The sequence below is a fragment of the Carcharodon carcharias genome, chromosome 16, assembly GCF_017639515.1.
Source record: "Carcharodon carcharias isolate sCarCar2 chromosome 16, sCarCar2.pri, whole genome shotgun sequence".
NCBI lineage: Eukaryota > Metazoa > Chordata > Chondrichthyes > Lamniformes > Lamnidae > Carcharodon > Carcharodon carcharias.
In genome coordinates, this window is record NC_054482.1 from 83,879,237 (window position 1) to 83,907,089 (window position 27,853).

Sequence of the window (27,853 nt, forward strand, 5' to 3'; positions counted from 1 at the left end):
ACCATCTTCTCCAGGGCAATTAGGAATGGGCAACGAATGCTGGCCTGGCCAGCAACACCAACATATCATGGAAGAATAAAAATAATGCCTGACTTGAGAAGAAAATGTAAGAAAATAGATATGATTTTAGAATCCAAGGGCTCCTATAGTATCAGATGTGGGATTGCTATGTAGTCACTAATACCAAAACAAAATACTGTGGATGCTGGAAATCTGAAATAAAAAGAGAAAATGTTAGAAATACTCAGCAGCTCTGACAGCATCTGTGGAGAGAAACCTTTTCTTTCTCCTCAGATGCTGCCAGACTTGCTGAGTCTTTCCAGCACTTTCCGTTTTTTATTAATGCAGTCACTTGCTTTCCCTGATTTGTTAAGTTTACAATTACTGTTCCTTTGACAAAGGAAGACTGGGTCAAATAAAATGTAGATATCTATAAAAGCAGAGCCCTAATCACTGGTGCTTCTCAATGTCCCCTCAAGGTTGAAAAGTGTTTCTGTTCTTGTGTTCATTGTCAGAAATCCATTCGCTGGTAAACTGTCTAACCTTCCGAATGGCATCTTGAGATGGCTGGAGATAAATGGCCAATTTAGTGGGTATTTTTATTTTCATTATCTTGATTAAACTGCTGTCTTTGACTGTGATTCAAAGATGAGTTCTGAATGGACTAGATGCATTTAGGTTTGGCACAGGCTGATCCCATTGGCAGGCTGCCAGCTTTCTAAATGCGATGGGCTTGTGTCTGCAAGCCAGGTGGATGAAGCACACCCTACAAATTGATGCCACTCTTCCAGAGTATTTAGTCCTCTGGTGTAACATTATTCAAGACCTAACGAAATATCAGTAATAGAGTATAATTTGCCCTCTGGGTGACGAGTTAACAAATAATGCACGCGCTTCACTGCAATATCTGCTTGGAACCTCTTCAGAATGGGTTAGTTAGCATTTATTTTGAACGCACTGCGGTGGCAGCAGAATGAAAAACAATTTCAACAATTGCCGTTGTTGCGTTTCATTGCTAACACATATCAAAGCTCTCCTCTTCCTTCCACAGCACTGATGATTCGCCTATCAGGTAAATGCGAAAGAGTCTGATGCTCGCCTGAGTGGGGCGGGAACTGGAGAGTGCAGCCCAGTACAAATGAAATGTGAGGCTTCAGCAAGAGGGGAGGAGTCTGAGTCTCCAGTGGAGTGGGTCATTCAGTACAAGAAAGGCTGACGCAACTCAGCACCAAATCTATCTAGAAGGTCTCCACCATAAGACAAAGCAAAGAATTGTGTGTGTTTTCTTTGTAAAGCGCTTACTGATGGCCAGATCTGCCAACACACAGAGAGGTAAGGGCCATGATATCATTTTACAGTGTTGCATCCTCCGTCTCAAGTCTCATCTCTCTCTCATTGATTGTGGCCTGGCATGTTCTACTATACTGGAAGGATTTTTTTCTCTTTGTGCTTTTACTGCAGCGAGCGACGTGTTCATTAAGATTTGACGAGGTTTGGCTTTTGGGTGGACGTGTGGACGCGGTCTGTATGTGAGTGGGTGTTACAGAGGGCTGAAGTATACATATATATATATTTATAAGTGTGTGTGTGTGTTAGTTATATGTTGACTGCAATGAAACTTACTCCCCGGGGAAGGGGCTCCTTTAATTGCAAAGTGATATTGGCTCGAACACGTGGCAGATCCTGCTGCCAAAAAACGGAAACATTATTCTTGTGGCAAACTATACAGAACAAAATAAAGCCTCAGAGTCATCTCATCTGTAATGATAACAGCAGTCTGGGCAAGTGCAAAATTATGACAAGTGTACCGCCAAAGCTCCGTGCAACATTAAAGTCCGCCGTCACTATTGGAGACACCGTGTTGCCAATACATAATGTAACCTTTTTGAATTTGTACATGCGCTGCATCACAAAATGTGCGCCTCTTCCGATTGCAAGGCGATCATATTGAAATAATTGCCGCATTTACACGTTAGGTAATCTTGCTTTACGAGTAATGCTTCAGCCTCCCGTGCTTTTTAATGTAGAATTATTAATTACACACCCCTCCCCCAATTTATTTGTGGCGACGACGCTGACTTATAAAAAATTATTTCCCTTGAGTATTCGGGGAGCCTTTTTAGCGGTTAAGAATAACACCCCTGCAATCTGAATTGAAAGTGTATAATGGTAGAAATACATAGCATGTGCAAAGAGAAAATAAGGGGGGTCGGGTTAGTGGGTGGAAGGAAAAATACAGCAAGCCTTTCAGCATCCTTAAAGTTAAAGGACAGGGTGACATTTTGGATGTAAGACTTCTAAAGGGTCTTGCATCCAATTAGCCTTATTTTATTCTCTTTGAAGATGTCAGCAGACATGCTATGCATTTTCAACATTTTCCCCATTCCAGGTTGGATTCCTGGCATTGACTGATATGCAAATATTTGTTTGTTCTGGAAAGTTTGATTGCGGTAGATTTTTTTGCAAAATATCTGTTCTTGGAATGTAGGCAACAGAGTGGCGTCTCAGGCCCATTTCTAGAAAAGCCCTGCTAACCATAAGGGTGGAACTGGAGAAACCCCGCAAACCAAACTAGTTGAGGTGTGAGGTTCCTCTCCATGAAGGACCTCAGTGAATGAGCAGCTTCCATGGTCATTTCATGGCAGTTTGCATGCAAACAAGTTCAATTCAGTTTGCACTTTCCCTTTGTGAGACAATGAACTTCGACTCTCTCGAGTTTCTAATCCACTACCATGACCATTAGGTTATTGTGCCCACATTGATGATTTTGCATTTTGGCATTTGTTTTGTGGACAGTTTTTAAATGATGGATGATAAGATCAGTGATGTCATTGGCCCCCCTCTATCTTTCCATAGGCGGTGGAGCCATCTTGACAGATATTCACAGTAATGGTGACCATTGTGAGACATTCAAGTTTTCATGAAAGGTAGGTTTCAGGAATTCGGCTTGAGTATTCAGTTGGCCAGAATCACTGGGGCTGATGGTGTGTTCCTGAAACTGATCTCCTACATGAAAGCTTGAAATATGAATAGTGTCAGAGGGAATTTTTGCAACAAATTGATATCTTTAACTTCTGCAACTATGTTGCAGTAAAGAATTGCAATAAATACAAGGCATTGTGGCTTTTAGATACAAAATTAATTTAATTTTCATTTCAGAATTCTCACTGCCTGATACTCCTTTTGACCCAATTTAACTTTGTATATCTATATATTTCTGTGTACCTCTGTTTTTCAAGGTATTTGACTGTGTCATCCTTTTTCAGTGTTGCTGTATAATTTTGTTTCTTTGTCTGACTTTCTCACTTCTTCACTCATGTATATAGACTGATGCACTTAGTCATTCCTGTACCTGTACAAACACAGAACGTGTATATTTTAAATGCAGCTATTTTGGTGCAAGTATGTACATTGATTGGCATCAAGTCACCACAGTAACACCTGTAGTAGAAGTACATTGAGAGATTATGTAATTATAAAGCCAGGCCCAATTTACACTATGAAGACCCCAATATACTATTGGTGTAAAATGTATAGATTTTTCTATACATTTATTATTGTTCAATTATTGTCCAGTACAAGATTTTTCAGACCAGTGGCTGTTTTAAGAAAGAGATAACTTGTATTTATGTAACATTTTTCATGACTGCAGCATGTTCTAAAGCACTTTGCAGCCAATGAAGCATTTTGAAGTTTAGCCACAGTTGTGGGCAAATACTACAAGCAATCCACAAACAACAATCAGAGAAATTACCAGAACACTGGTTTTACTTGGGTAGTTTTAGTTGAGGGATGAATGTTGGCCAGGACATCAGCAGAAATCCCTGCTCTTCTTCAAATAATACCGTTTGACCTTTTATGTCAACCTGGGAGGGCAAAGAGTCACTTTATGTTTAATTTCTCATCCAAAAGATGGCATTCCTTCAGTACTGTACTGAAGTATCAGCCTAAATTATATGCTCAAGCCTCTACAGTTGGGCTTGAACTCATGGCCTTCTGATACAGAAGCAAAAATGCTACCACTGGGTGAAGGCTGAGACTCTAAAGCTTGCAGTGTCTTGCTATTGATTTCACTTAGGCTAAATGTACAGCAAGGCTACAACAATGAGCAGACTCTGGGGCTATTTTTTTTCCTTGCCAGTATCTTATCTATGTAACAATTCTTCATATCTGAGCATGTAGGTTAAGGCTAGTGGGAGGAGAAAGGATGGGGATCACAAAGGTAAAACGCTTCATTACATGTCACAACTTTTGAAAAGAAACCTTCTCCTGATCTTAGTCACGTTTCTAGCATTGTCCCTGGATGGTAATAGAGTGGAAATCCTGGCTGACTTTCTTCACCTCCTTTAGCACTGTTAACCTCAACCCTAGCTGAATTTGCTGTTTTGAGGCCTGGAATTCTGAGGCCATTAATAGATTTGTACCCTAACTAACCTGTCTGAGTTACGTTGACTCATCTCAGGGCATGTGGAAGAGGAATGCCGGGACTTGCCCATACTGTATGGCTTAGAATATAATATGGCCCTGACGTTCTTGGGACTGGGGAGAACAGCTCCGTTGTGCAGTGGAAGCAGGGGAGGACCAGAATCCAACATGGAAGAAGAATTCCAATGGGATTTCTCCATTTTCAGCCCAGTTAGAGCACTTTTGGGGACAGACCCATATTAAATGAGTAAGCATCTTTTAATTCAGTTTAAATGAGAAAATAATTCCTGCCGTCTTTTTCCTGCAGTTACACTCTTAGTAATGTTGGAACTGAGTATAGGCAGCAGCATCTCTAAAATAGTTTGGAAAAAAAGTTGCAGGTTACCAGGAAAAGGAGTTCCTCTTGCAGGATCAGGAAAGGCCGAATGGCCTCCTTCTGTGCTGTACCAATTCTTTGATTCTGGGTGATTCCAAATTACCACAGGTTGCTGACAAGGCTGTAGCAAAATTCTGCTCCCCCACCCCCCACCCCCAAAAGTGACACCCTGCACCAAATCAGAAGGGAACATCCATCAAGTCAGAAATTGTGTGGGTGCCTCCTCAAGATATTTCACATCATCAAACCCTGGGATTTCTGATATGGTCAAAAACATTGTTAGTGGGTTTCAGTGAACTCCAGTTCTGCCCCCAGTGCTTGCTCTGGGGTTTCCAGGCCCACACCCTCTATGTAAGCTGAGTTTGACATCAAGACATCAGCAATTAATAGAGAAGTCAAAACTTCTCAAATTCTGTTTCATTTAGTTTGGGGACGTGGGGGAACTGGCTGAGTGAAAGACTTCAGAATGTCATAGATAAGAGTGTGTGAGATTATGCTTATGAATTTTCCCAGATGATGCATTCTCAGTCTTGTCCAACTCACCAGTGATGAGGGATCAGAGGGGTGTAGGGGGTTCAAGAATGTTAACCATAACTGCTACTACTCAGTCATGATGGCAACAAAAACACTTATCACAGTGCTAGACACTTAACCTCTCTGCAAAAGTTGCTTGGTAGTACAGAGCTTGAATATTTCTGGAAAGGGGGACATGTTGCTGAAGTTGTTGTCTTGCACTCATCTGGACAAATGCAAGACATCCAAAATTCAAATGATAACAAGTTTATATGACAGGAGAAAAGGGTGCTGATTGGTTGACAAGTCCACTCGATTGGCTGAGGTGTTACAGTGGGGAAGCAAAGGTGAACTATAGGCTCCTCGGGTAATTCAAAAAAGGTGCTAGGCTTGAACATATTCCTTTTGTTTGCAGAGAACGGGCCCCCTGCAAATTAACGTATATCACTTCTAGCAATCATAAATGAGCCACGTTATGAGCTTGACTGATTATCTTAAATTGTTTGTTAATGTAGCCATTAACACACTCAGGATTGTTCACAAGTGCTGCCCAATTGCGGAATCGCATCTAATAGTGGACGTTTTGTTTTGGAATTTGTAAGTGGGGGCTGGTTGAGTATGGTCTGTACTCTGCCTAGTGCGAAAAACCAAAGGAACATGCTGTTTGAGTTGATCAGCTAGTCGCAGGGACATAGGGCCTGTGTACCTGGCATCATAACAGCACTGAAATTCATACATGACATTGTGTGTTGGGCAGGACATATTTTTAGACTGGCAGCAACATCCTTTTAGTGGAAAATGCCACTTGTACTGCCATAGTACTGTAGCAGCATGAAAGGTGGCTGCTTAATTGTTATTCAAATTTTTGAGATACCTAGCATTCTTCATTCATCTTAATGAGTGCAAGACAAAAATCTTTGGCAACATGCCTCTCATTTCACCATAGCCTCTGTGGGTCAACATTCAAAGGAAGGCTCCCCCCAATTTGTGTTTTCCGTTTGGATTTAAAACACAGAAACACCACAGCAACAAGTAAATTAACACTCATAACTAAGAGTGAGGAAAATAGGGGACTAATTTAAATCACCTGTGAGCATGGTGGAGATGGTGGTGTAACTCTTTCGAGTACAAACCCGTTTCCATCTGTATTCAGATGAAGTTACATTGTTTTCATAGTTTTGCCATTGTGAGATTTGAACTCTTGATCTTAGGGTTACAAACACAGTACCATAACCACTTGGCTATTTAGGCCAAGCATGGTGGTGTAACACTTGAGCACAAACAAATAACCTAAATTAACAAAATCAGGCAGCCCTTTAAAGGGAAACTGCAAAAACAAAAAAGGTAGTGCCATTGTCCCTGGTGACATGGGTTCAAATCCCATTATCGCAGCTGGTGGAATTTCAATTCAATTATTAAAGCTGGAATTTAAAGCTAGTCTTAGTAATGTTGACCATAAAACTATCATTGATTGTTGTAAAAACCTATCAGGTTCCATAATATCCTTTGGGGAGGGCAATCTGCTGCCCTTACCTGGTCTGGCCTACATGTGACTCTAGACCAGCAGCAATGTGGTTGCCTCTGAAATGGTCTAGCAAACAGTACAGTTTAAGTGCAATTATGAATGGCCAACAAATGCTGGCTTTACCAATGACGCCCATTGGTGAAAAAATAAATTAAAAAAACTGTATGTGACCACTGTGTTAATCATTGAAAAAAATTGGGCATCAGATAAAACCTTCTGACTGCCAGTTTTAGGTTAGATTTTCAAATGCTGCTGGGGTCAGGACCCAATGCAGGCACAATTTAAAAATCATGGCCCTGGATGTCATCTCTGATCCAGATACCTATGGGACAGTCTACAATTTCAAAGAGCTGGCGGAGCTGGTCGAGGGAAGGGACAGAACAGAGAATCCAATCTACCCCAGTTAATGGCTGAGGATGGCAAAGATTGGATTTTCAAAGGGAAAATTGGCAAACCTGAACAGCCTGGTGCACAATTGTGCCCAGCTGTTGGATTCATTGCGGGGACATCTGAAAGCTTCTTGGCATTTGTTGAATACTGTTGTTTCATGGGCCAACTAACCCCAAGTCCAGCATTGTACCTTTATTTTACATGCATCACCACATTCCTCTGCGTTAATGCTGCTGACCCTTTGAGGAGCTGCCTACTATATTCAGCAAAACAGCAGCAAGCCCTATCATAGCTGCCAGCTGCCTTTGCCGCTGGTGCCAAGCAGGTAAATCCCACCTCCTGGCGGTGCTTGGTGCCACATGAGTTATGCTGTTGAGGTATGGGATCCAGAATTCATTCTGGTGTCAGGTTCTGGATACCACTTTGAAAATCTGGCCCAACGTCTTTCTTGAATAAAGTTTGGCCAGAATATGCTGCTTCCTACTAGCTGTGATATTGAATAACAACAACCACTTGCATTTATATAACATAGAAATAACATCCCAAGGCGGTTCGCAGAGTCATAAATTCTACAAAGATTTCTACTAACTTGTTCCTCAGTGTGGTCATTGGAATTACATACTTGGACAATTGTAATACTGATGCACAAGAGAGACACCTGTACCTTTGAGAAAGCAGGATTAAGCTGCAATGTCAAGGACAGAGTGAAGGGACGTTTGCTCTCATTTTAATCTCTGCGAGAGCTCACCTGAGAGTAGTATGTATTGCCAATAGAGAGCAGAGTTTCTGCTAGTGTGCTCCTGCTGTAGATCCTCAAATACCAGGATCAGAAATCAGGAAATCACATACTCAGTCCATGATTTTCCATTTACTAAGTTTAATGGACAGAAAATCATGGAGCACAAATTGAGAAATTGTGCAGCCTGATGGATATGACTCCACAGTGGGAACACGCGCGTGAAAAATTTAATCTCACACCAAAGATCTCAGCATCAAGATTGCTTACCTTGGATATCCAGAAAGATATGTTGCTTTAAAAAAAATTGTCATCTGAAGTTCTAATTCACACCTTCATTGTGAGCCTTACTGTGTTTTCTATTTGCCAGGCATTAGCTGTTAAGATCTGTAACGCGAGGGAAGGAATTGAGAAACCATACTGAGGTAAGGCATTCCACCACATTACAAAGATTTTTAGGAAAAAAATTCTGTATTTGCCACGCAAAACGTGGTTACCGAACAACCAAAGTTTTATCCACTTCCAAATCACCACTGTGTGAGAATTGAGACCAGATTGTCCTGATTTAACTTGTTGTATCTACACGTGTAATTTGTCTAGTTACTTATTAACTATCAGGATAATGGAATATCAAGGAACTATAAAGCTTCTGTTTGTACTGGTATTATTTAATTCAAATTCTGGAAGATTGGTGACTGAGCTGCTTCCTAATGTACATGCCGTTAAATCAAATTCTCCTATTCCAGTGGTATTCATAGACCCTCAATGCCTGGTATTGAGATTTGGAAGCTGAATATAGCAGTGTAAGCATTCAAAGTGGACCGTGGATATCCATCTTCTGAAATCTCAATAAAAGTGGAGCCAAGATAAAAGCAGCTGAACACTTCAATCCTTGGTATTGCACCCTCTTTGCAAAATTTGCTTTTAAGAATGGTAGCTTTGTAGAAGAATGCATATCAGCAGATATGCAAGTGAAGTTTTTAACCCAAAATGCCACAGCAGGTCATATCTTGTCTTTGAGGTCTTCTCAGTGAAGCTTAATTGCATTTTGTTTCAAGATCACACCCTCCAAAGCAGTTAACACAGTGTGCGACCTCATAACCAATGGTAAAACTCCTCGACTTCCAAATAAAATAACTGGAATTTGACTTATACTTTCACCATGAACCAGTGGTCTTGATCATTGCCTCTTCTAATCCTAAACTTTACTCTTCATGTGGTTGGATTTGATGTAAAGATTATAGGACAGCATATGTATTCTGGCGAGAAACAGCTGTATGATTTGAAAGCGTCAATTCACAAAAGCCAAGAGAAAGTAGAAATTATTAATCTCAAGTTTAGAAATATTTTGCCTTTCTTCGTGGTACCTTAACAATCATAAAGTATACTTTGAAATGACCTATAACTAATAACAATATATAGATCATCATCTATTAATATGTCAAAGTGTGACATCACAGGAAAACAGGTACAGAAATACCTGGAAAAACTAAGCAGGTTTGGCAGCATCGGTGGAGAAGAGCAAAGTTGACGTTTCGAGTCCCCATGACCCTTCAACAGAACTTTTGTTGAAGGGTCATGAGGACTCGAAACGTCAACTTTGCTCTTCTCCACCGATGCTGCCAGACCTGCTGAGTTTTTCCAGGTATTTCTGTTTTTGTTTTGGATTTCCAGCATCCGCAGTTTTTTGTTTTTATCAGGAAAACAGGTGATAGGCTGGTGAATATTTTGTCTGTTTATTTTCACAACTCATGTAAGTTATTAGTAAATGTAAGGTTTCATTAGTTATAGTAAGGTTTACTTGCAGTAGTAAAGGTTATTGGGAGTACTGTGTTTATTAATTATAAATTAATTAAGGAAAATGAATTAGTTAACACAGAATAACAACGGCAGGGCAGGTGATGTTTTGCGACAGCAGAATGTGAGAGTTCCTGGACACCAGTGTAATTCCTTAAAAATTCTTTCACTAGACATGGGCATCGCTGACAAGGCCAGCATTTTTATTCCCCATCCTTAATTGCCCTCAAGAAGATGGTGAGCCGCCTTCTTGAACTGCTGCAGTCCATGTGGTGTAGGTAAAGGAAGTGGGTTTGGAAAGTGCTGTTGAGGGAGCACTGGTGAGTTGTTGGCGATGGTATACACTGCTGCCAGTGTGTGTTTGTGGTGGAGGGAGTGGATGTTGGAGGTGGTGGATGGGATGTCAATCAACTGGGCTCCCTTATCCTGGATGATGTCAGGCTTCTTGTGTGTTGTTGGAGCTGCACTCATCCAGGCAAGTGGAGAGTATTCCATCACACTCCTGAATTGTGCCTTGTAGATGGTGGAGAGGATTTGGGGAGTCAGCAGGTGAGTTGTTTGCCACAGAATTCCCAGCCTCTGACCTGCTCTTGAAGCCACACTATTTATATGGCTAGTCCAGTTCAGTTTCTGGTCAATGGTAAACCCCAGGATGTTAATAGTGAGGGATTCAGCAATGGTAATGCCATTGCTGAATCAGGGAAATCAAGTCTGCAATAAGTGTATGCGGCTTGAGGTTCTTCAGCTCAGAGTCATTGAGCTGGAATCTGAACTGTAGACACTGCAATGCACCAGGAAGGCAGAAGGTCACCTGGTCAATTTGTACCAGGAGGCAGCCACACTTATTGGGATAGGTCCGTCTAATTTGGTCAGGGGCAGGAAGGTGTGACTGTGAGTGAGGCAGGCATGGGGACCCTGAAAGTAGAAGTGGAGGAGCCTCCGCTTTTGCAATTATCCAACAGGCTTGAGGTTTTTTCAGCCTGTATGGATGAAAACAGTGGCTTCAGGGTGGATGAGCAAACTGACCATGGCACCATGGTACATGAAACCATTCAGGCTGGGGAAGTTAACAGGAATGTTGTGGTAGTAGGGGACAGTATAGTTGTGGGGATAGACACAGTTCTCTACAGCGAGAGCAGGAGTCCAGACGGCTGTGTTGCTTGCCCGGTGCCAGGATTTGGGACTTCTGCTCTGGACTGGAGAGAAACTTGCAATGTTGGGGGAAGGATCCAGCGATCATAGTCCATGCAGATACCAATGAAGTAGGTAGAACTAGGAAGGAGGTTTTGTTGAGGGAGTATGAGTAGCTGGGGCAAAGATAAAAAGCAATTCCTCAAAGGTAACTATCTGAGCCGTGAGCAAATTACTGCAGGCTAAATCAGATTACATGGGTGCCTCCTTCCCCCTTTGTCATTTGCAAACCAAGGATGAGAAGGAGCGATTATATAAGTTGAGGAAAATTCCATTTAGAGTAATGATGTGACAGAAGGCCTTATTGCCTGAACTTTCTCTCATTTTCCACTGGGAATTTGGTCATGATCATGAAGGAGAATTCAATCATAGAATTTGATTTTGATGGTACATGCGAGGAAGATGATGCACTTACCATGAAGTGACATGTGGATAATTAACAGAGCACCTGTTTGGCCTTGTGTTGTTGGGAGGAGAAATCACTGGTTAGGATGTAGCCCCTCTTTTCTATTAGCTAGTGGTGGAATGATAAGAGATCAGTGCTATGCAAGTGCCCCAACAAAGAAGTGGCTGAGGACCATGGGATGGTCAACAACATTGAAGGCAGCTGAGAAGTCTAGGAACTCAAGGAACTGCAGCAACATAGGATGTCATTGACTTTAATGGCTTTAGTATTGTGGGTGAGTCAGAAACTGGATTGGAGGTATTTGAACAGGGAGCATTGAATGCATTGTTGGGTCACAGTGTATTCAAGGGTTTTCACAATAGGACAGTACTTTGAGAAGATCAAGAGGCTGATGGTGAGCTTTTAAGAAGGGGTAGTGAGAACCCCTGAGAAAAACTGAGTTTTGAGTTGTATGAAACCCATGTGAGTAGGGAGTGACATTGGGCTGAATTTTAACAGCCCATTGGGGAAAGGGTAAGCGGCAAGTGATGCTATAAAATGGCGAGGGAAGGTGGGGTGTGGAGTGCCTTTTGTCTTCCTGCTGCCATGTCATTTTACCAGGGTTAGGTGGAGGAGAGCTCTGCCACCCAGATGCCAATTGAGTCACTTAATTGGCCATTTAAGGATCTCTTCCCATTCTGTTGGCATTTGCCAGTGGCAGTTCTTTCCACCACCGAGTATGGCAATCGCCTGGTGAATTCTGGTGGCCCCCCCCCCCGCGAGTTTGGCGGTGTTTGGGGTGCCTTTTACTCTGTGGTCTCCGGAGGTACTCCCACCCCCCAACCACCGCTCCCAGGACAATGGCTGCCCTTGTGGCAACCCCAGCCTTCATCAACTCCCCAATTCCCTCACTGTGCCTAACTGGTCCCGCACCCCCAGATCCCACTTACCTGGTTGGCAAGGTGGCATGCTTTTATGTGTGCTCACTTTCAGGTTCATTGCCAGCAGTGACCACCAGTCCCAGTGGCGCTGCTGAGCTGCTAACCCTCTGATTGTCCAGCAACTCCTGAGGGATGGGAGCCAAGACAGTAACAAATTAGTTGCCAGAAGGCCAATAAGTGTGGCTGGAGGTCCCACAACCAGTTAAGGCAGGGTTGCCCTTGTCGTCAGGGACTCCACCATGTCAATAAATTTCCAGCCATACAATGTGGACAGACATGGGACTCAGATAGGGAAACTAATAGTTAACTGGGACAGAGAAAAGGAATAAGAAAACTGACTTTTCATGGTGAAACTGAGCCTGTTGAAGGCTTGTGGCAGCTGTGGTAAAGGCTGAAGAACGTCTAGAGTTGTGATAGAGTCTTAAGTATGTAAGGAGTAGCTTTACACTCTTCATTTGTCCCTTTTTCTTACAATCTTCTGGCTTTTAAAACCTAAAATTGGTGTCATCAGATCATGAGTTACCTTACGACTATTCTCATTTGTTCTAGAGCCCTTCATTGTGGAGGTTTCTCAGTTTATGCTTCTCTCAATTCTTCAGTAGAACAATTAAATAGTCAATAGAATGTCATAGATCTTAAACAAAAACACACCAGAAAATATTGGAATCCATAGCAGGTCAACATTGGCAAAGAGATAAGAGAACTTAATGTTTCAGGCTATTTGTCATAACTAAAAACCTAAAGAAAAGCATGCAGTTTGTAGGGTTGGGACAATGAATGAGTGGAAAAAAAAGTAAAAAAAAACAAATACACCAGTCATTGAGAAGTTAGTGGATTAAATAACCAATAAACCTTTTTTTCTTTTACTCTTTCGTGGTATGTGGGTGTCACTGGCAAGACCAGCATTTGTTGCCTATCCCTAATTGCCCTTGAACTGCGTGACTTGCTCAGTCATTTCAGAGGGCAGTTGAGAGTTTTTGCTGTGGGTCTGGAGTCACATGTAGTCCAGACCAGATAAGGATGGCAGATTTCCTTCCCTAAAGGACATTAGTAAACCGAATGGAATTTTACAACAATCGCTGATAGCTTCATGGTCATCATTACTGAGACTAGTTTTATATTCCAGACTCATAAATTGAATTTAAATTTCACTAGGGGATTTGAACAAATGTGCCCAGGACATTAGCCTGGGCCAATAGACAACGTGATCAATGACATTGCTACACCACCATCTCCCCTTGATTGGGGCGGTGGGGGGGGTGTGTCATTGCTTAGCAGAAACTTTTTGGAGGATATAAAATATCGTCAGAGTGATGCAAAGTTCAATATTAAAGGAAGAAAAGAGTATGCAAATAGTTAAAATGGTAAAAGATGTGAGAGGCGCATATACTTATAACGCAGACCGTCTGAGGTAAAATCCAAAAATGCTGGGAACTTTCACCGGGGACAGAAAGCTGGAGCAGATTGCCTGGTGGTATTGAACCTTCCTGAATTTCAGTAGGAGGACAGTCCATTCCACTAGTTTACTATGAAGATGAGGATTATCTCCTGGTGGGGCCATAGATGCTTGGTTCCAGCAATGGTTATACAATGCAGGTTGGTGAGTAGGAACCCTGATGGAGATGGGAAATCTAGGAACTCTGGATCTCTGCTCATCCCCACCAGCTGCAAGGCAATGATGGGTCTTTGACATCAGCAGAGTGGCAGTGTGGGGATTTATGTGACCTCTCTATCATTGAGTGAACTGAACAACAGGTAACTGCAGGACAGGCACCTCGGAAACAAAGTTGAAGTCTAGCCCCTCAATAAGACTTCAGCTGTATCAGTAATATTAGCATTAAGTGGGCTGTTTAAGCTGCATTTTTGTTTGAAAGAAGGTCCTACTTTTGGCACTGGTTGAAACATTAGCCAGTTTTCATTTCCTCTGCTGAAAGGCCCTAGATACGACATGTGGCAATGGGTGCCCCCTGAACAGGCTCTATCTCTGGATACTATGGCTGGGTTAGAAGTAGAAGTTTCCATTGCCTGTACTATCAAACCTCCACGAGTGCAATAGGGTTGAGGATGTTCAGTCCTAGTGAGTGTGCTGGTCCTTAAAATTGAAAGGAATCAGCTAACTGCAATGTGTATTGATATAAAGTCTACACCCAAAGTGTCAACCTACCTCTCCTTGCTCCCTGCAAATTTGACCCAGCCCACATCACCAGCACCTTCTGGAGGATATAGATAGAGTTTGAAGTCACTAAAATGAATGAGACTGAAATTCTGGGAGATCCGCTCCACTGCGGAGTGGTACTTAGAGGTTTGAATTATGAGGAGAGGTTGAATAAATTTGGCTTGAGTTCCCTTATCTATGTTCAAGATGTGTAAAGGATTGAAAGAGTAGAAAGAGAGAAACAGTTTCCTCAAGACCAAGCAAATATAATCTTATAATGAGAGCTAGGCCATTCAAAAGTGAACTGTGGAAGTGCTGTTTTACACAAAGAATATGAAAATCTCTCCCCAAAAAGCTGTGAATATTAGGATGATTGTAATGTTCAATACTGTGATAGACAGAGCATTGTTAGGTAAAGGTATCCAGGGATATGGAGCAAAGACGGGAAAATGGAATTGAGGTACAGATCGGCCTTGATGTAATTGAATAGCGGAGCAGGTCGGAGGGCTGAACAGCTTACTCCTGTTCCTGTGTTCTGGCTGCCAGTATGCCCTGGTTCTGACTGTGCTCCACATCTCGGGACAGTCCAGAGTTGGGGTGGGCGGGCAGCTCCAGCAGGTTGGAGGGTAGGGGGTGCCTGGAGGCCAAGGGCAGGATGAAGGAAAATAGTTTCATAATTTTTATATATCAAAGGTATTCAATCCTCCTGCTTATATTTTGGAATGTTTGTGGAAGCTCAGGAACGTCTTTAGATGTTGGGGCAATTAGAAGGCGCATCTGCTGTTCTGCTCCGGGTCGGAATATCTGCCAGAGGTCAACTGGGGCAGATGCCCAGTGGATCTAGATTCTTTCCCTTCCCTACCAGGGGAAATCTGTTTGATTTGTGTCCTTTTCTAGCTAAGGAATTTCTAGCCCAGTGTTCAACCAGGAGGCTGCAGCATCAATGAAAAAGAAAATGGAGTGTGATATGAAACAGGCTGCCAGTTTACTAAGAGCTCATTTTGTGTTACTGCCGGAGGCCAATTATAACCCAGGAGCACTTACAAAAAGTGAGATGGGAAGCAGTATACTGCAGTTAGTTGTGGGAGCTAGTAGGTTTGAAGTAAAATGCTGGCCCATCGTCAGTGGTGGAGTGAGAGATGTTCATGAGTTAAGTGTAAAATCAGAAATGGAACACATAATGATAATACTGGGACAGATAGAAATTGGAAGCATAGTTAAATAATTCTCCAAACCAGAATAAGGGGAAGAATCAGCAGTCACAGCAGGCATCAACTTAATGGAGGGAGAGATGAAGGAGTGGAACAAATTCCATGCAAAGCGTTAAATATAGCTGGAACTCATGCAGGTCCATAGAAAGGAAGTGAGTGCAGTTAAAAGAATCTTAGGACAATAGAATTTTAGAACACGATAAAACTCATTTAATTCAGGACTTGCATATCAATAGCAATTGCTCTGTCCATGTGCTCATTTGACATTGCTAGCCTATTCACCAATGTTTCACGTAAGGAACCACAGGTATTAGTGCTGCAGCACTACATCATGGCGATCTAGAGCCACCATCATCCCGTGAATCAATATTAATTGAACTTATGAACTCAGCAACTCAGACAAGTTAAGTTCAGTTTTAATGACACCATGTATGCCCAAATAGATGGTGTTGCCATGGGATGCCCTCTGGCCCAGTTCTCACAAACACCTTTGTTGAGTTCCATGATGGACTTACACCTAACCTCCTACCCTTTGCATATTTTTGATATGTGGATGATATGTTTGCTATATTTAAATCTGCAGCTACTTGTAATAATTTCATTACGTGTCTTAATCGGCTCCATACTGTGCTCAATTTCACCTATGAAATGGAGCAGTCAAATGAACTCCCCTTCCTTGATGTACTAGTTGAGAAATCTGCCAGGGGATTCTCTACCAAGGTCTACCACAAGCCTACCTTCACTGGTCAATATACGCGTTGGCATTCTTAGAGTTCCACACACTAAAAGATTGGTATTATTAGCAACCTTGTAAATAGGGCCCAAGCCATTTGCTCACCATGCAAGCTTGATGCTGAAATAGGGCACATCAAAGGCATCCTGCAGGATAATGGCTGTCCTGATCAGATCATTTCACGCTGTAATGAACGGGTCTGAGGCTGTCACTTTCAGCCCTGAAAAGTACCCAGTCTAGCTCAGAATACCCTGGAAGGGCAAGGTATCTCAAAAATTTGAGCAACAGGTGAAGCTAGCTGTTTCACACTACTACTGTGTAGTAGCAACACGAGTGGTATTGGCCACTAACAGGATGCTGCTGTCAAGCCAAAAAGACAGTCCGCCCATCACACAAATGAGTAATATAGTGTATGTGTTTCAGTGCCAGTGTGATGCTAGGTACGTAGGCAGTACGTCTCAAAGGCCAGCGGACCATATCAAACAGCATGTCCCTTCTGCTGTTCGCAACGAGCAATGTACAGACCGTACCCAACCAGCCCATGCTTGCAAAACTTAAAACACAGTGTCCAACATTAGATGTGATTCCACAATTGGACAATATTTGCTAAATAATCCTCAGAGTGCTAAGGATTACGCTGACAACCAATTCAAGATTGTCAGTTGGGCTCGCAGTGTGGCGCTTTTGCTTGTACTGAAAGCTACATATATTAATATTCAGGGCCCTGATCTTTGCAGACAGCACATGTACACACATTGCGTCTGTTTCAGCTAAACAAAGTAAGTGACAGCCATTTTCTGGCTCATTCCTGAGGGCAATCAGAGTCAAGCTGCCAGGTTTAAATTTCAAACAATGCTTGGCAGTTAACTGTCAGCCACCATCAACTGGTGCATTCTCCATGTCAGTCTCTGTACCAGAGTCCACTTGCTAACCACTCAGCATTCTTTTCCCATACAGCATAAACTGTTGCTCCCTTTACATTTAATATCACTGGTATTCTCCTGATGAGCACAAGATGAAAAACTTCAACAAAAAATGTCCTATTTTTTCTGCAATACTCTAATCGTTTGTGTCTGCTGGCTCCTTAATAGATCCTATTGCCCTGCTCGCTTCTGAAAGCAAGGTATCTTCCTCAACCTCAGAATTTTATCCAATTTTCTCTTAAAAGATGCAGTGGTCTATGCCTCAACTATTCTCTATGGCAAAACACTCAATACTGCAACAATTTGAAAGAATTTTCTTCTAACCCCTTTCCTCACACTCTTAGTGACAATTTTAAATTGATATCTCTTCATCATCAACTACTGAATCAGAGGAAATAGCTTTTCCTCTATTCACCCTAACTAAACCAATCATCATTTCAGAGAAACTCTGTGAAATCACCTCTTATCTTTTTCTGCTCCATGGAGTTAGTTGCACAATCTTAAATTCTCAAAATGTGGTTGTGCTATTCATAGGGTTTATGAATATGTCGTGATCTATTGTGGTTGTTTTTCTGTTCATCCTTTTAAAACCTCACACAATTTAAAACAGCAGTATCAAACCTTCTCTCAGCTGTTAATGTTCTAGTGGAAATAGTCCCATTATCTCAAGTCTGTCCTCATACTATAGTTTCTCATTCACGGCATCATCGTTCTGAAGCTACTGTACTTGCACGATGGCTTTAGTGCCATTTTTATAGTGGGGCATCTAAAGCAGCCTAAACATTGTCTTGTACAATCTCATCATTATTTATTTTCTCTTGTACTCTGTGCCGCTAGTTATAAAGTCCAAAATGCTATTGGTATTTTTGTAGGTTTATTCACATCCACTCATATTTTCAGGGAATGGAATTTTTGAATCCCTAACTCTTTTTGTCACACTCCTAGCATTATTCCAATTATTCCATTGAGTGTATACACCCATTCATTGTATTTCATCATAAAATGGTATTTAATGTCTGCGTAGCACAATGGAAAGAAGGTAAGCTACAGATGTGGACCAGACTAATGAAAGGTAATCTTGCTATTTTGTCATAATGTCAGTTAGTCCAGTGAGAGCTGAAGAACCAGCAATTTAAGGAAGGGACACATCAGAACAGTAAATGGTAAGAAAAGGAAGATAAAAGTTTTTAGAAAATACTAAAAGAAGAAGCCAATAAGGTCACCAGAGAGAAAGTAATCAGAGAGGTGCTGGACAAACCCAGCCCAGAGAAAAGGTGAAAAAAATGGCCAGAAACCTAAATGCTAGAAACAGAGAAGGCGGGCTTAACTTTAGATGAAAACACAAGAAGCAAGAAGGAGTCTAAAAATGATTGTTGACAGGATTAGCACACGATTGTTTAATGTATTCTTTTGACATTCATTTATTTGCCATTTTAATACAAACTTTTCTTTCGAGTGGGTTATGCAGTCGCTAAAATAATAGACAGAATTGTCATAAGAACATGTTCAGCATCCATCTATTAATATCACTGGCAGCTATTCCTAGGCTATTATTTGGAAGTGGAGAAAGTGTGAAAGGCTGGTGTACAAAAATAAAGTTATGCTTTAAGCTTGCAGACTGGTAAAAAAAAGATGAAAATGAACAGAAATGAAGTTGGATGAGCTGAAGACCAGAAGCAAAACATAGCAATTAAAACAAGCCGAGAGAGAGAAATGGAAATTCAACACATATGAGGTGAGGTGAGGGTGACTGCCTTTGACATCAAGGCCGCATTTGACCGAGTGTGGCATCAAAGAGCTGTAGCAAAACTGGAATCAATGGGAATCAGGGGGGAAACTCTCTGCTGGTTGGAGTCATATCTAGCACAAAGGAAGATGGTTGTGGTTGTTGGAGGTCAGTCATCTGAGTGATGAGATGGTGGAAGGGGAGCCTCAAGGTGGCGTGGCAACGAACCATCTGCTGCCCTCTACGCTGCACGTGCTTGCGCCTCCTTGCTATGGGAGGAAATACTGTGTGGTTCCTAATGTGATGTAGGCAGCATGTGTCCAAGGGGGGCGGTGTGGGGGGTGGGGAGCAGGCCTAGCATCTTTGCCTGAGTGATCAGCAGCAACAGAGTGAGGAGGCATTGGAGGTCTGATATGTCCCAACCAGTGTGTGAGCAGAGTCCTTGTGCAATTTGCCCTAATCAATGCTCTTCTCTCTTTTTCAGGAGAAGAATGTGCAGAACGCAGCTGAGCATGTGAGGACTGGAGGCAGCCAGGCACAGCTCTCCAAACTAAATCACTTTGAGCAGGAGGCCCTTGAACTGGAGAGACACCATGGACCCAGGTATACTGGTGTAGGTGAGGCTGGGGTGCCATGGCCAGGTATTTAAGGCCAGTAGTGAGGTCCGCATTGTTAAATTAGTTATTGTTGCAACATTACTGGACCATTGCTTATGGAAGGTTGAGTGCATAATGGCCAGGGGGACAGGGATGAACTTTGTCATTGTCTGCACGCTAACTGATCCACTGTCCTTGTTCTTTCTTTCAGCATCATCAAAGCACGGCCGGGAGGAGGAGCAGCAGATGCCCCCTCTCACACCTGAGGGGCCTGAAGTCTCACCAGCGTCACACCAGAAATGCGAGGCAGGCACCAGCGCAGATACTAGCACCTCGGTGGGAATTAGCACAACGGCTAGTGTCCCGGAGCACAGTAGTAACAGCACTTCACACTCGCTGGAGGAGCTGGCAGAGACAGAGAGTGCCCATGGTGCCAGCAGTTGGAGGACTGCAGGGGACCAGGCACATGCTCAGTCAGTGCCTGATGATGTGCCTCTGGAGTTGTCTGCGACTCAGCAGGGGCAGGAAATGTGACCGGGTGTGCGGGAGCATCTGGGGGAGATGCATGAGGCTATGGTTGGCATGGTGTCCATGGTGGAGGACGCTTGCCGAAGCAATGAGCCACATGTCCAAGCGCCATGCGTCCTCCATGGAGAGAGTGGCGGCTCTCATGGAGAGGCCCCTCCAGGCGACCCGTCAGGGCTTCCTGGGGATGCGCTCAGACCAGCAAGCCCTCACATCGGCATTGACCTCAGCTGGTCAGTGCCAGTGTGGGAGATGGTGTGGACATCAAGTTTCCCAGCTCGGTGCCCATCCATCTACGATGAGCAGGGTGGTCCGAAGCGGCCTTATGTCGGCACAGCAGCTGCCTGTCATCTCTGCGGGCTCCTCTCAGGGCGCTCCAGATGAGGGCGGCAACTCCTCCGCTCCTCTGCCAGTGACCGTTGCATCCGGTGAGGCTGCGGCGACTGGGGAGATGCCAGCTGTGGAACAGGCATCTTCCTCCCAGGCAGGGCTAGCACAGGCTTCACGGGCCAGAGGACGACCGCCAAGGTCATCAAGGCCAACAGGACAGCAGAGTCAGCAGGCTGTCTCAGAGGCCACTCCCAGCGATGGGGCAGCACCCAAAAACATAAGCATAAGGCACCTTTGGCACACCATGGGTTTTTCACTGGTGCTTTTTTGTTGGCCCGTGATTAGGTCCTTATGATTTATTTTTGATTATTTGCACTATTGTTTTCTATTTTTGATAACTTCACACATTAAATACCAAATGTGTGACCATGGGTGAGAGTGCCTCGTTTCTTCTGCATGTGTATGGTTGACAACAGTGCAATGAGTGATTTGTTGGACATTCAGCTTTATGTACAAGGCCCTTAGTTAGTGCTGATGACCTGGCAGATTTTGCACTTAGGTGTTGAGTATCGTGGTGGCAGCCCAGGCTTGTCATGGTGATCCATCTGTGTTGTGCTAGCTGAGGGTTTCTTTAGGTTAAAGTATCCCGGGTGTCCCTGCCTCGCTGCAGTAGACCTGGGTCTCTCTCCACCACAGCCCTTGTGGAGGTTTGGCTCCTATTGTAGCGCTGCTCAGCTTCTGTTCTTGGATGGTGGAGAGACGTCATGAGGCACCTTCTGAGGGGATAGCCCTTGTTACCCAGCAGCCATCCATCAAACCAGGCTGGAGCACTGAAGAGCCCCGGCACCTGGGAGTGTCTGAGGATGTAAGCATCGTGGGAGCTGCCGGGGTACCTTGCACAAACTTGTAAAATCTGCATCCTGTGATCATACACTATCTGCACGTCCATGGAGTGAAAGCCCTTCCTGTTGACGAAGGCACCGGGTTCACCATTGGCACCTTGATGGCCACATGTGTGCAGCTTATAGCACCCTGGACGCAGCGGAAGCCAGCAATGGCCGCGAAGCCTCTGACTTGCTATGTCTGCCTTGCCTGGTTCCAGCGATAGTGGATGAAGGTCAATGCATGCCTGAACAGAGCGTCTATGACCTGCTTGACACAAGTGTGGACAGCTAATTGGGAGACACCGCAAAGATCACCCACAGCCCTGGAAGGAGCCAGAGGCATAGAAGTTGAGGGCAGCTGTGCCCTTCAGAGCCACTGGCATGGGGTGTCTGCCTACACAGTTAGGGGAGATCTGAGGCCCAATCATCTGACAGATATGGTTGACTGTCTCCCATGAGTGTTGGAGCATCCTTCGGCACCACATCTCAGACACATTGAGGTAACTGCTTTGCCGCCTGTAAACCCTGGCAGCAGGATAGTGGTGTCTTCTGCGGCCCCTTCTGCCTTGTTCTACTTCTTGGCCCTGTGCCCCTTGTACCTGCGCCTGTACTTCCAAAGTTGGCTCCCCTGGAAGCTGAATTTGCACTCCTGACCTCCTCTGCCTTTAAACACTCCCTTCCTCCTCAGAGGAGGTGCCTCCAGTGGAAAGATCAGACCTCACACCCAGGCTAAGGGAAGGCTTCCTGAAACCTGCAGGCCCGGAAAAGATTCCTCACTGCAGTGTGTCGACCTGAAGGTTAAGAGTCCAGAAAAAGCAGCTGGGATGCCTTCTGAAGTATTGCAGATCACACGGACAAGTTTGAAAAACTATCACCAATAAACACTTCACAGAGCAGATTCACCACCCCACTGAGCCCTATTATCCTGCCCGTGGATGAGGTTATTACAAATGTCTCCTGCCCACCTGACCCGAAGATTGCATGGGCGCCGAAAAATCAGAGTCGATTGAAGACTAAAAGGCCTTAAGTGGCCCGTTAATTAACGCGGGTGCGCATTGGACTTTATTGCGCATCTACCCAACAAAACATCACGATGGCGCGCGGTGAAGTCGGGACGCTTGCCCGACGTCACCGTGCATCATTTTACGTGTGGACGTGCAGGGCCCAACCCCCACACATCAAACGGAAAATTCTGCCCTAAGTCACTCACCATCCTAACTTGGAAATATATTGCCGTTCCCTCACTGTCTCTGCGTCAAAATCCTGGAACTCCCTAACAGCACTGTGGGTGTACCCACACTACATGGACTGCATTGGTTCAAGAGGGCAGCTCACCACCACCTTCTCAAGGGCAATTAAGGATGGGCAATAAATGCTGGCCCAGCCAATGAAGCTCACATCCCGTGAATGAATAAAAAAAAATTTAGCCCGAAGCTAAGGAACGGAGATTGACAGAAATTAAAATAAGTTAGAATACTAAGTAGATGAAGGTCCTGCAAAAGAAACTGGAAACGGGGCTAGCTTTTCAGCAGACAATTAGGGTGAATCTGAGAAAGAGGAATCAAGGAAGCAGAGAGGTGATGGTCAATTTACTGGGAGTTTAATGGCTGTCTTGCATAAAAGGAATTGTTGAATAAAGCAATTCTAACAAAGGATAAGAGTTATTCGAGAAAGAGGAGAATGATAAACACTATAACTGGACTGTGTGAAGTCTGAAGGACGTTTATTATTTCATTGCTTTTGCAAATGAAGAAATAAACCTTTTGTTAAATAAGGGATTGTTGAGTTGTTTACAACATTCTTTGAAAATCTTTCACTCTCACACACACTGACTTCGCCTCACAACTTCCCTTTCTTACATCTCACTTAACATTGTTAAACATATGTTGTTGCAATGGTTCAAGATTGTACTCTTACACTTGAATTAGAATCCTGATCAAATGTGTTATGTTTCCTTCGACTTAGCTGGAACATTTGAAAAATAGAATATTCTCCACTTTAAATGCAATTACAATTAAAAATGTGCACGGGTTAATTGAAATTACCTGTACTCTATTTCCTGATGCTTGCACGGCCTGTTTCTGTGCTATAATGTTCTGTGGTTTTGTTTGTCTGTTAGAAAAGAGCTTTTGTGGTTCACAAATATTATTAGACTGTTTGAAGTAATAGTTACATGGTATGCTACTTGCCTGTGAATTGCATGAAAAACTCCAGTTAATTACAGATGTTTAGTCATGTATTTTTAAGCACTTGAGTTTAAATTATAAGATAGTATTTTGGGGACCCATTGTCCTTTTTAAATATGTTTCTCTATGTCATGGGATTAGATTAAAAAGAAATAATTGAAGAAGCACTTCTATAAAGGATTATGCAGATAGGAGTTTCAGTCTCCATATGACTACCCCAACACTGTTGAGCAGGAAATGAATCTGGTTCAGTATCAAGAGTTGTATTTGCCCACTGAGTCAGAAGTTCATGGGAATCAATCATAAAGAGATTTGCTCAGACAAGGACACAGATTATTACATTTACTGAACACTTGAACTTGTTTTTATTTATTTTTCTATGAATACTTTGACACTTTTAAGAGAAAGGGGTACATTTTGCAAAGCAATGCTCAGTAATGGATGGGAGTGGAATATGCGAGGCTCAACTCTACCCCTGAATTCTTGATGTGCATCCCATCCTACATGGCCCCATATCAAAATTATACCCAAGCTACTTTGACTATTTGTGAAGGATTCCATCAAAGCATTATATTTATTAGTGTTAGAGGTAATCGGTTTCTGAATTGGAGAAAGGTTTCCTTGCTTTTATTGTTGACTGTTTACACTGTGAAAAAATGCCACATCATTAACAATCTTCTGGAAGAGAATGGGATTTTTCAATTTAAAGCTATGGGTATGCTCATAAATAATACAACAAAGGAAAATTTGGTGCACATTGAAATACTGCAATTAGATGTTCTGCTGATTTTAAATGTTTGAAGCATTGAGGGAGCAAGACTGAGACTCATTTATTGAGTAAATTTACGAATGCACAAATTGAACTTCAGAATCCTTAAAGTGAAAACAAGTCTAAATTTTCATTCTTGCTAAGTCTTACATTGTTATCTTCACACCTTACTGTGAGATATCTTCCTCACCAATGCACATTCATATCATTTGATGCTGAATCATATGTGCATCATAGAAGCAGAGAGGAGGAAGGGCATTATTGTGGAAGTTGGTTGTGCATTGCATGAGTCGAAAGGAATCAAATGAGTTGTGAAATGTACTTCAGCTTTTTAATCGTTATCACTGAAAGGGGGAGTGAAAGAAGAGTAAAGTGAGGGGGAGGTAGTACATTGTAGTGAGAGAGACAAAGGACTTCAATTAAATATGTATAAATTAAATATGTATCTAAATTTTACCAGGGCAGGTTATGCAGATATTGCAGATGGAAGAAAAAATTAGAATAAAATCACCTTTGGCCTGGATCTGACTGCAAGTGGTGCCATGGAACTGTACTAAATAAAACCCACTGGGTCACATGTCATTTCAGAGTATTCAAGGTGTCTGGATTAGTCAGCGAAGAGAATTTCATTACAACCACAGCTCGAGAGAGACAGAGGGCAGCAGTGACTGGGCAGAATTGAACTGGACAGAAGTTCATGAAGAGCGTGCTGTGAAAGCTCTGAACAATTCATTCAGATCATGGTTGACAAAAGCTCTGAAGCCATGCTGGTAAGACCTGAAAAATAACTTTTTATTAAAAATGATGTTCAATTCTTTAAATTCCAAAGCTTTGTTGGCAAAACCTGGAATTTATTATCTATCTATAAAATTAGTTTGTTTGACAGTCTTGCTTTCTTGTGAGAAGGATCTGTTACAAGCTTGGATCTACTATAGGTGCCTTCTTGGGTTCAGTGGTATCAGTTGCTCCTCTAATTGGTCTAAGTATCTTATTTTTATGGGTGGTTGAATCACATAGCCTCATATTGACTTGCATGATAGTATAACCCAGACATGTAATATGAGCATTGCCTTGTGACCATCTGTCAAGGTTTTTGTACAAATGCTTCAATCCCTTTGAAATGATAAGACCTGATATGAATCTATCAACTGCTTTATTTCATTGTAAAGTGAACATACAGAATAGCACTTATGATCGGATTCCTTTAATTTAAATAGTGCAATGTATCTTGGTGTAACAATACAACATTTTTAAAATTCCACGCCACCACACTTCATTGACTTAATCAGGATGTCTTCTCCTTGTTCCTCTAGTTTTTTTAGATTATCTGAGCCTGACTAAAGCTTATAAAGTTTTCTATTTAAAAACCTATGTGGATCTTTCATCAGCTCATTTAGGACCTACAAGAACTGGGTTATTATTTCTGACCCCATCCCCTTGTCCATGGGTTGACTGGAAGAGTTAGTTGCTAATCAAACTGCTACTGCACCTCTCTCTTTGAAACTAGCTTCATGCAAAGCTCAACAGAAATGGTGTTCCAAGCCTCTGTGGTGTAAATATTTATTCGGAGGCCCAGAAAGGTTTTTGAATATCCCGGGTATTAATTAATTATGTGGCTTTCAGACACATTCTCCCAAATGACTGCAGCCTATGGCCTTTGTTCATTCACTTGGGCAAGTGCACCTTGTTTTAAAATTACCAATTAGTTGCAGCACTTTTCTAATTGCTCGGGGGAGAGGGGTAGCCTATTATATAGGTTATTATTGCCATTTAGTAGATGGATTATTGAACTTTGAATCTGTTAAATTTTCATTAGCAATTGGTTCTGAGGACAAGGCTAACTTCCACAGCGTGATAGTTATGTCTGTCTAAAACTGATGATAATGGACATCACAGTCTATTCTAAACAAGGAGAGAATCATCTCAAATTGTAGTCTGTCCTTTAATCAAGCATAATCCAACATAAAACAAGTTGAATATTGGTTGTAACTACATTGAAACTCATCTCCTTTGTCATCTCCTGGTCTGTTGCTTAAGGGCAGAATCAGGGAATTCAATTCCTAAGACACTCAAAAAATTGCAGAGTTCCACTTATTAAGAATTTTGCTTATTTAGCCTCATAGCTCACAGTCATCAAACAGAAGCATGGGTTTTGAGCCCCCGAACATCAGCAAAAGTCTGAGAATCTCATCTAATAAAAATGGATTTGATTCAGCCAGCGATCCTGATCATTTCGAAATAAAAAAAAGTAAGCTCCTTTGATCACAATTTTAACCTGAGTGCTAGGATTGACATGTCAAACTAAAACATTAGTTAAGTTGCCTGACATCTTCAAAAACATGGCTTGTCAGATAATTCTTGACCTTTTTAATTAATAGATCCAAAAGCTGAAGGTAGTTATACGTTTGACAAGTATATACATTTATTATTGTTTCAAATCATTCATTTTAAAATTACACAGGACAGTCCTATGTCTAGAAACTTCCATGTAAACACTAATAGCTTCATGATACAGCATTGTTTGTATCCCTTTCAGGTTCTTGCAATTTTTTCCTCTAATACTAGAGAAGGAATATGGGGCATACTTTTATACCTTCTACCCTCTGTACAATTTGGTATTGGTAAAAGTGACCATTAAAGCTGTTGAGTATTGTAGAAACCAAATAGTTTCACTACTGTCCTTAGGGAAGGAAACTGGCCGTCCTTTCCAGGTTTGACCTACCTGTGACTCCAGCCCTACATCAATATGGTTAACTGCCCTCTGAAGTGGCCCAGCAAGTAATTCAGTTTTATCAAAGAAAAGTTGTAACTGCGATGATTCAAGAAGACAGCCACCACAACCTTCTTAGGGCAGCTAAGGATAGTCAATTAACACTTGCTGGTGAGAGCCACATGATCAGACTGAACTTAAACAATGTGTAATTGCTGGTTTGTGCATCATAGACTTTTATTCAGCTTTGATGTAGTGCTGGGGAAACTGAGTTTCCTCTCCCAAAGCTGAATTCTTTTCCTCCCCCAGCTGGGAGTGAGCTAACTGCGCCTTTACCAGCTCACAGCTATAAGTATGTTTGGGGAAGTAGTACTGGAAAAACACCCCTCACTTTGAATTTTGCCATAGATCTCCCTGCCCCAAGGGATTTCCAGGTCAGGAGTGGCACTGTCCCTCAGGCACTGGCAAGAAGCACCCTGATGCCCCCTTTTGGAGTGGAATGGCCCAGTAATGGGCATTGCCCCATCTCCTCTGCACCTAACACCGTGCCTTTTGTTTGGTGTCTGCTCAGTCAGAAGTTGAACGTTAAAGCTGCTGGCATGTCACTCGGACCCCTCTGTCTCTTTTTAAAATTTGGCCTTTTCTCCTTTGTGCACTCCAGCATGTGTCTTCCTATGTGGCAGTGGCGAGCTCCCACCTGCTGACAGAGATCTCAGCCTGCATAGTAACTGAAGCCCAAAGAAAGGAATTGTGTCTGGTTAATGGCAGGCTCACAGTAACAAGCAGAAGTCCTGCTCCAACTCTCTCTGGCCAGATTTAGGACAAT

The 27,853-nt window shown here is 42.6% G+C and overlaps 1 protein-coding gene across 7 annotated transcripts in view; it reads left to right on the top strand.

Moving 5' to 3' along the window:
• Positions 1–1,176: 1,176 nt before the first annotated feature.
• The window catches only part of slc6a9 (solute carrier family 6 member 9), a 232,694-nt gene continuing 206,017 nt past the window's right edge, over positions 1,177–27,853 (top strand). For 2 of the 7 annotated variants that reach the window (XM_041208027.1, XM_041208033.1), the window contains exons 1-3: positions 1,177–1,332; positions 8,336–8,390; positions 24,906–25,087. In XM_041208027.1, coding sequence (XP_041063961.1) covers positions 25,058–25,087 — 30 coding nt within the window. In that variant the 5' untranslated portion in view covers positions 1,177–1,332; positions 8,336–8,390; positions 24,906–25,057. Of the gene's footprint in view, positions 1,333–1,461; positions 1,530–8,335; positions 8,391–8,711; positions 8,861–18,911; positions 19,037–24,905; positions 25,088–27,853 lie in introns of all 7 variants that reach the window. The other 5 variants (XM_041208030.1, XM_041208028.1, XM_041208029.1 and 2 more) reach the window with 5 other exon arrangements.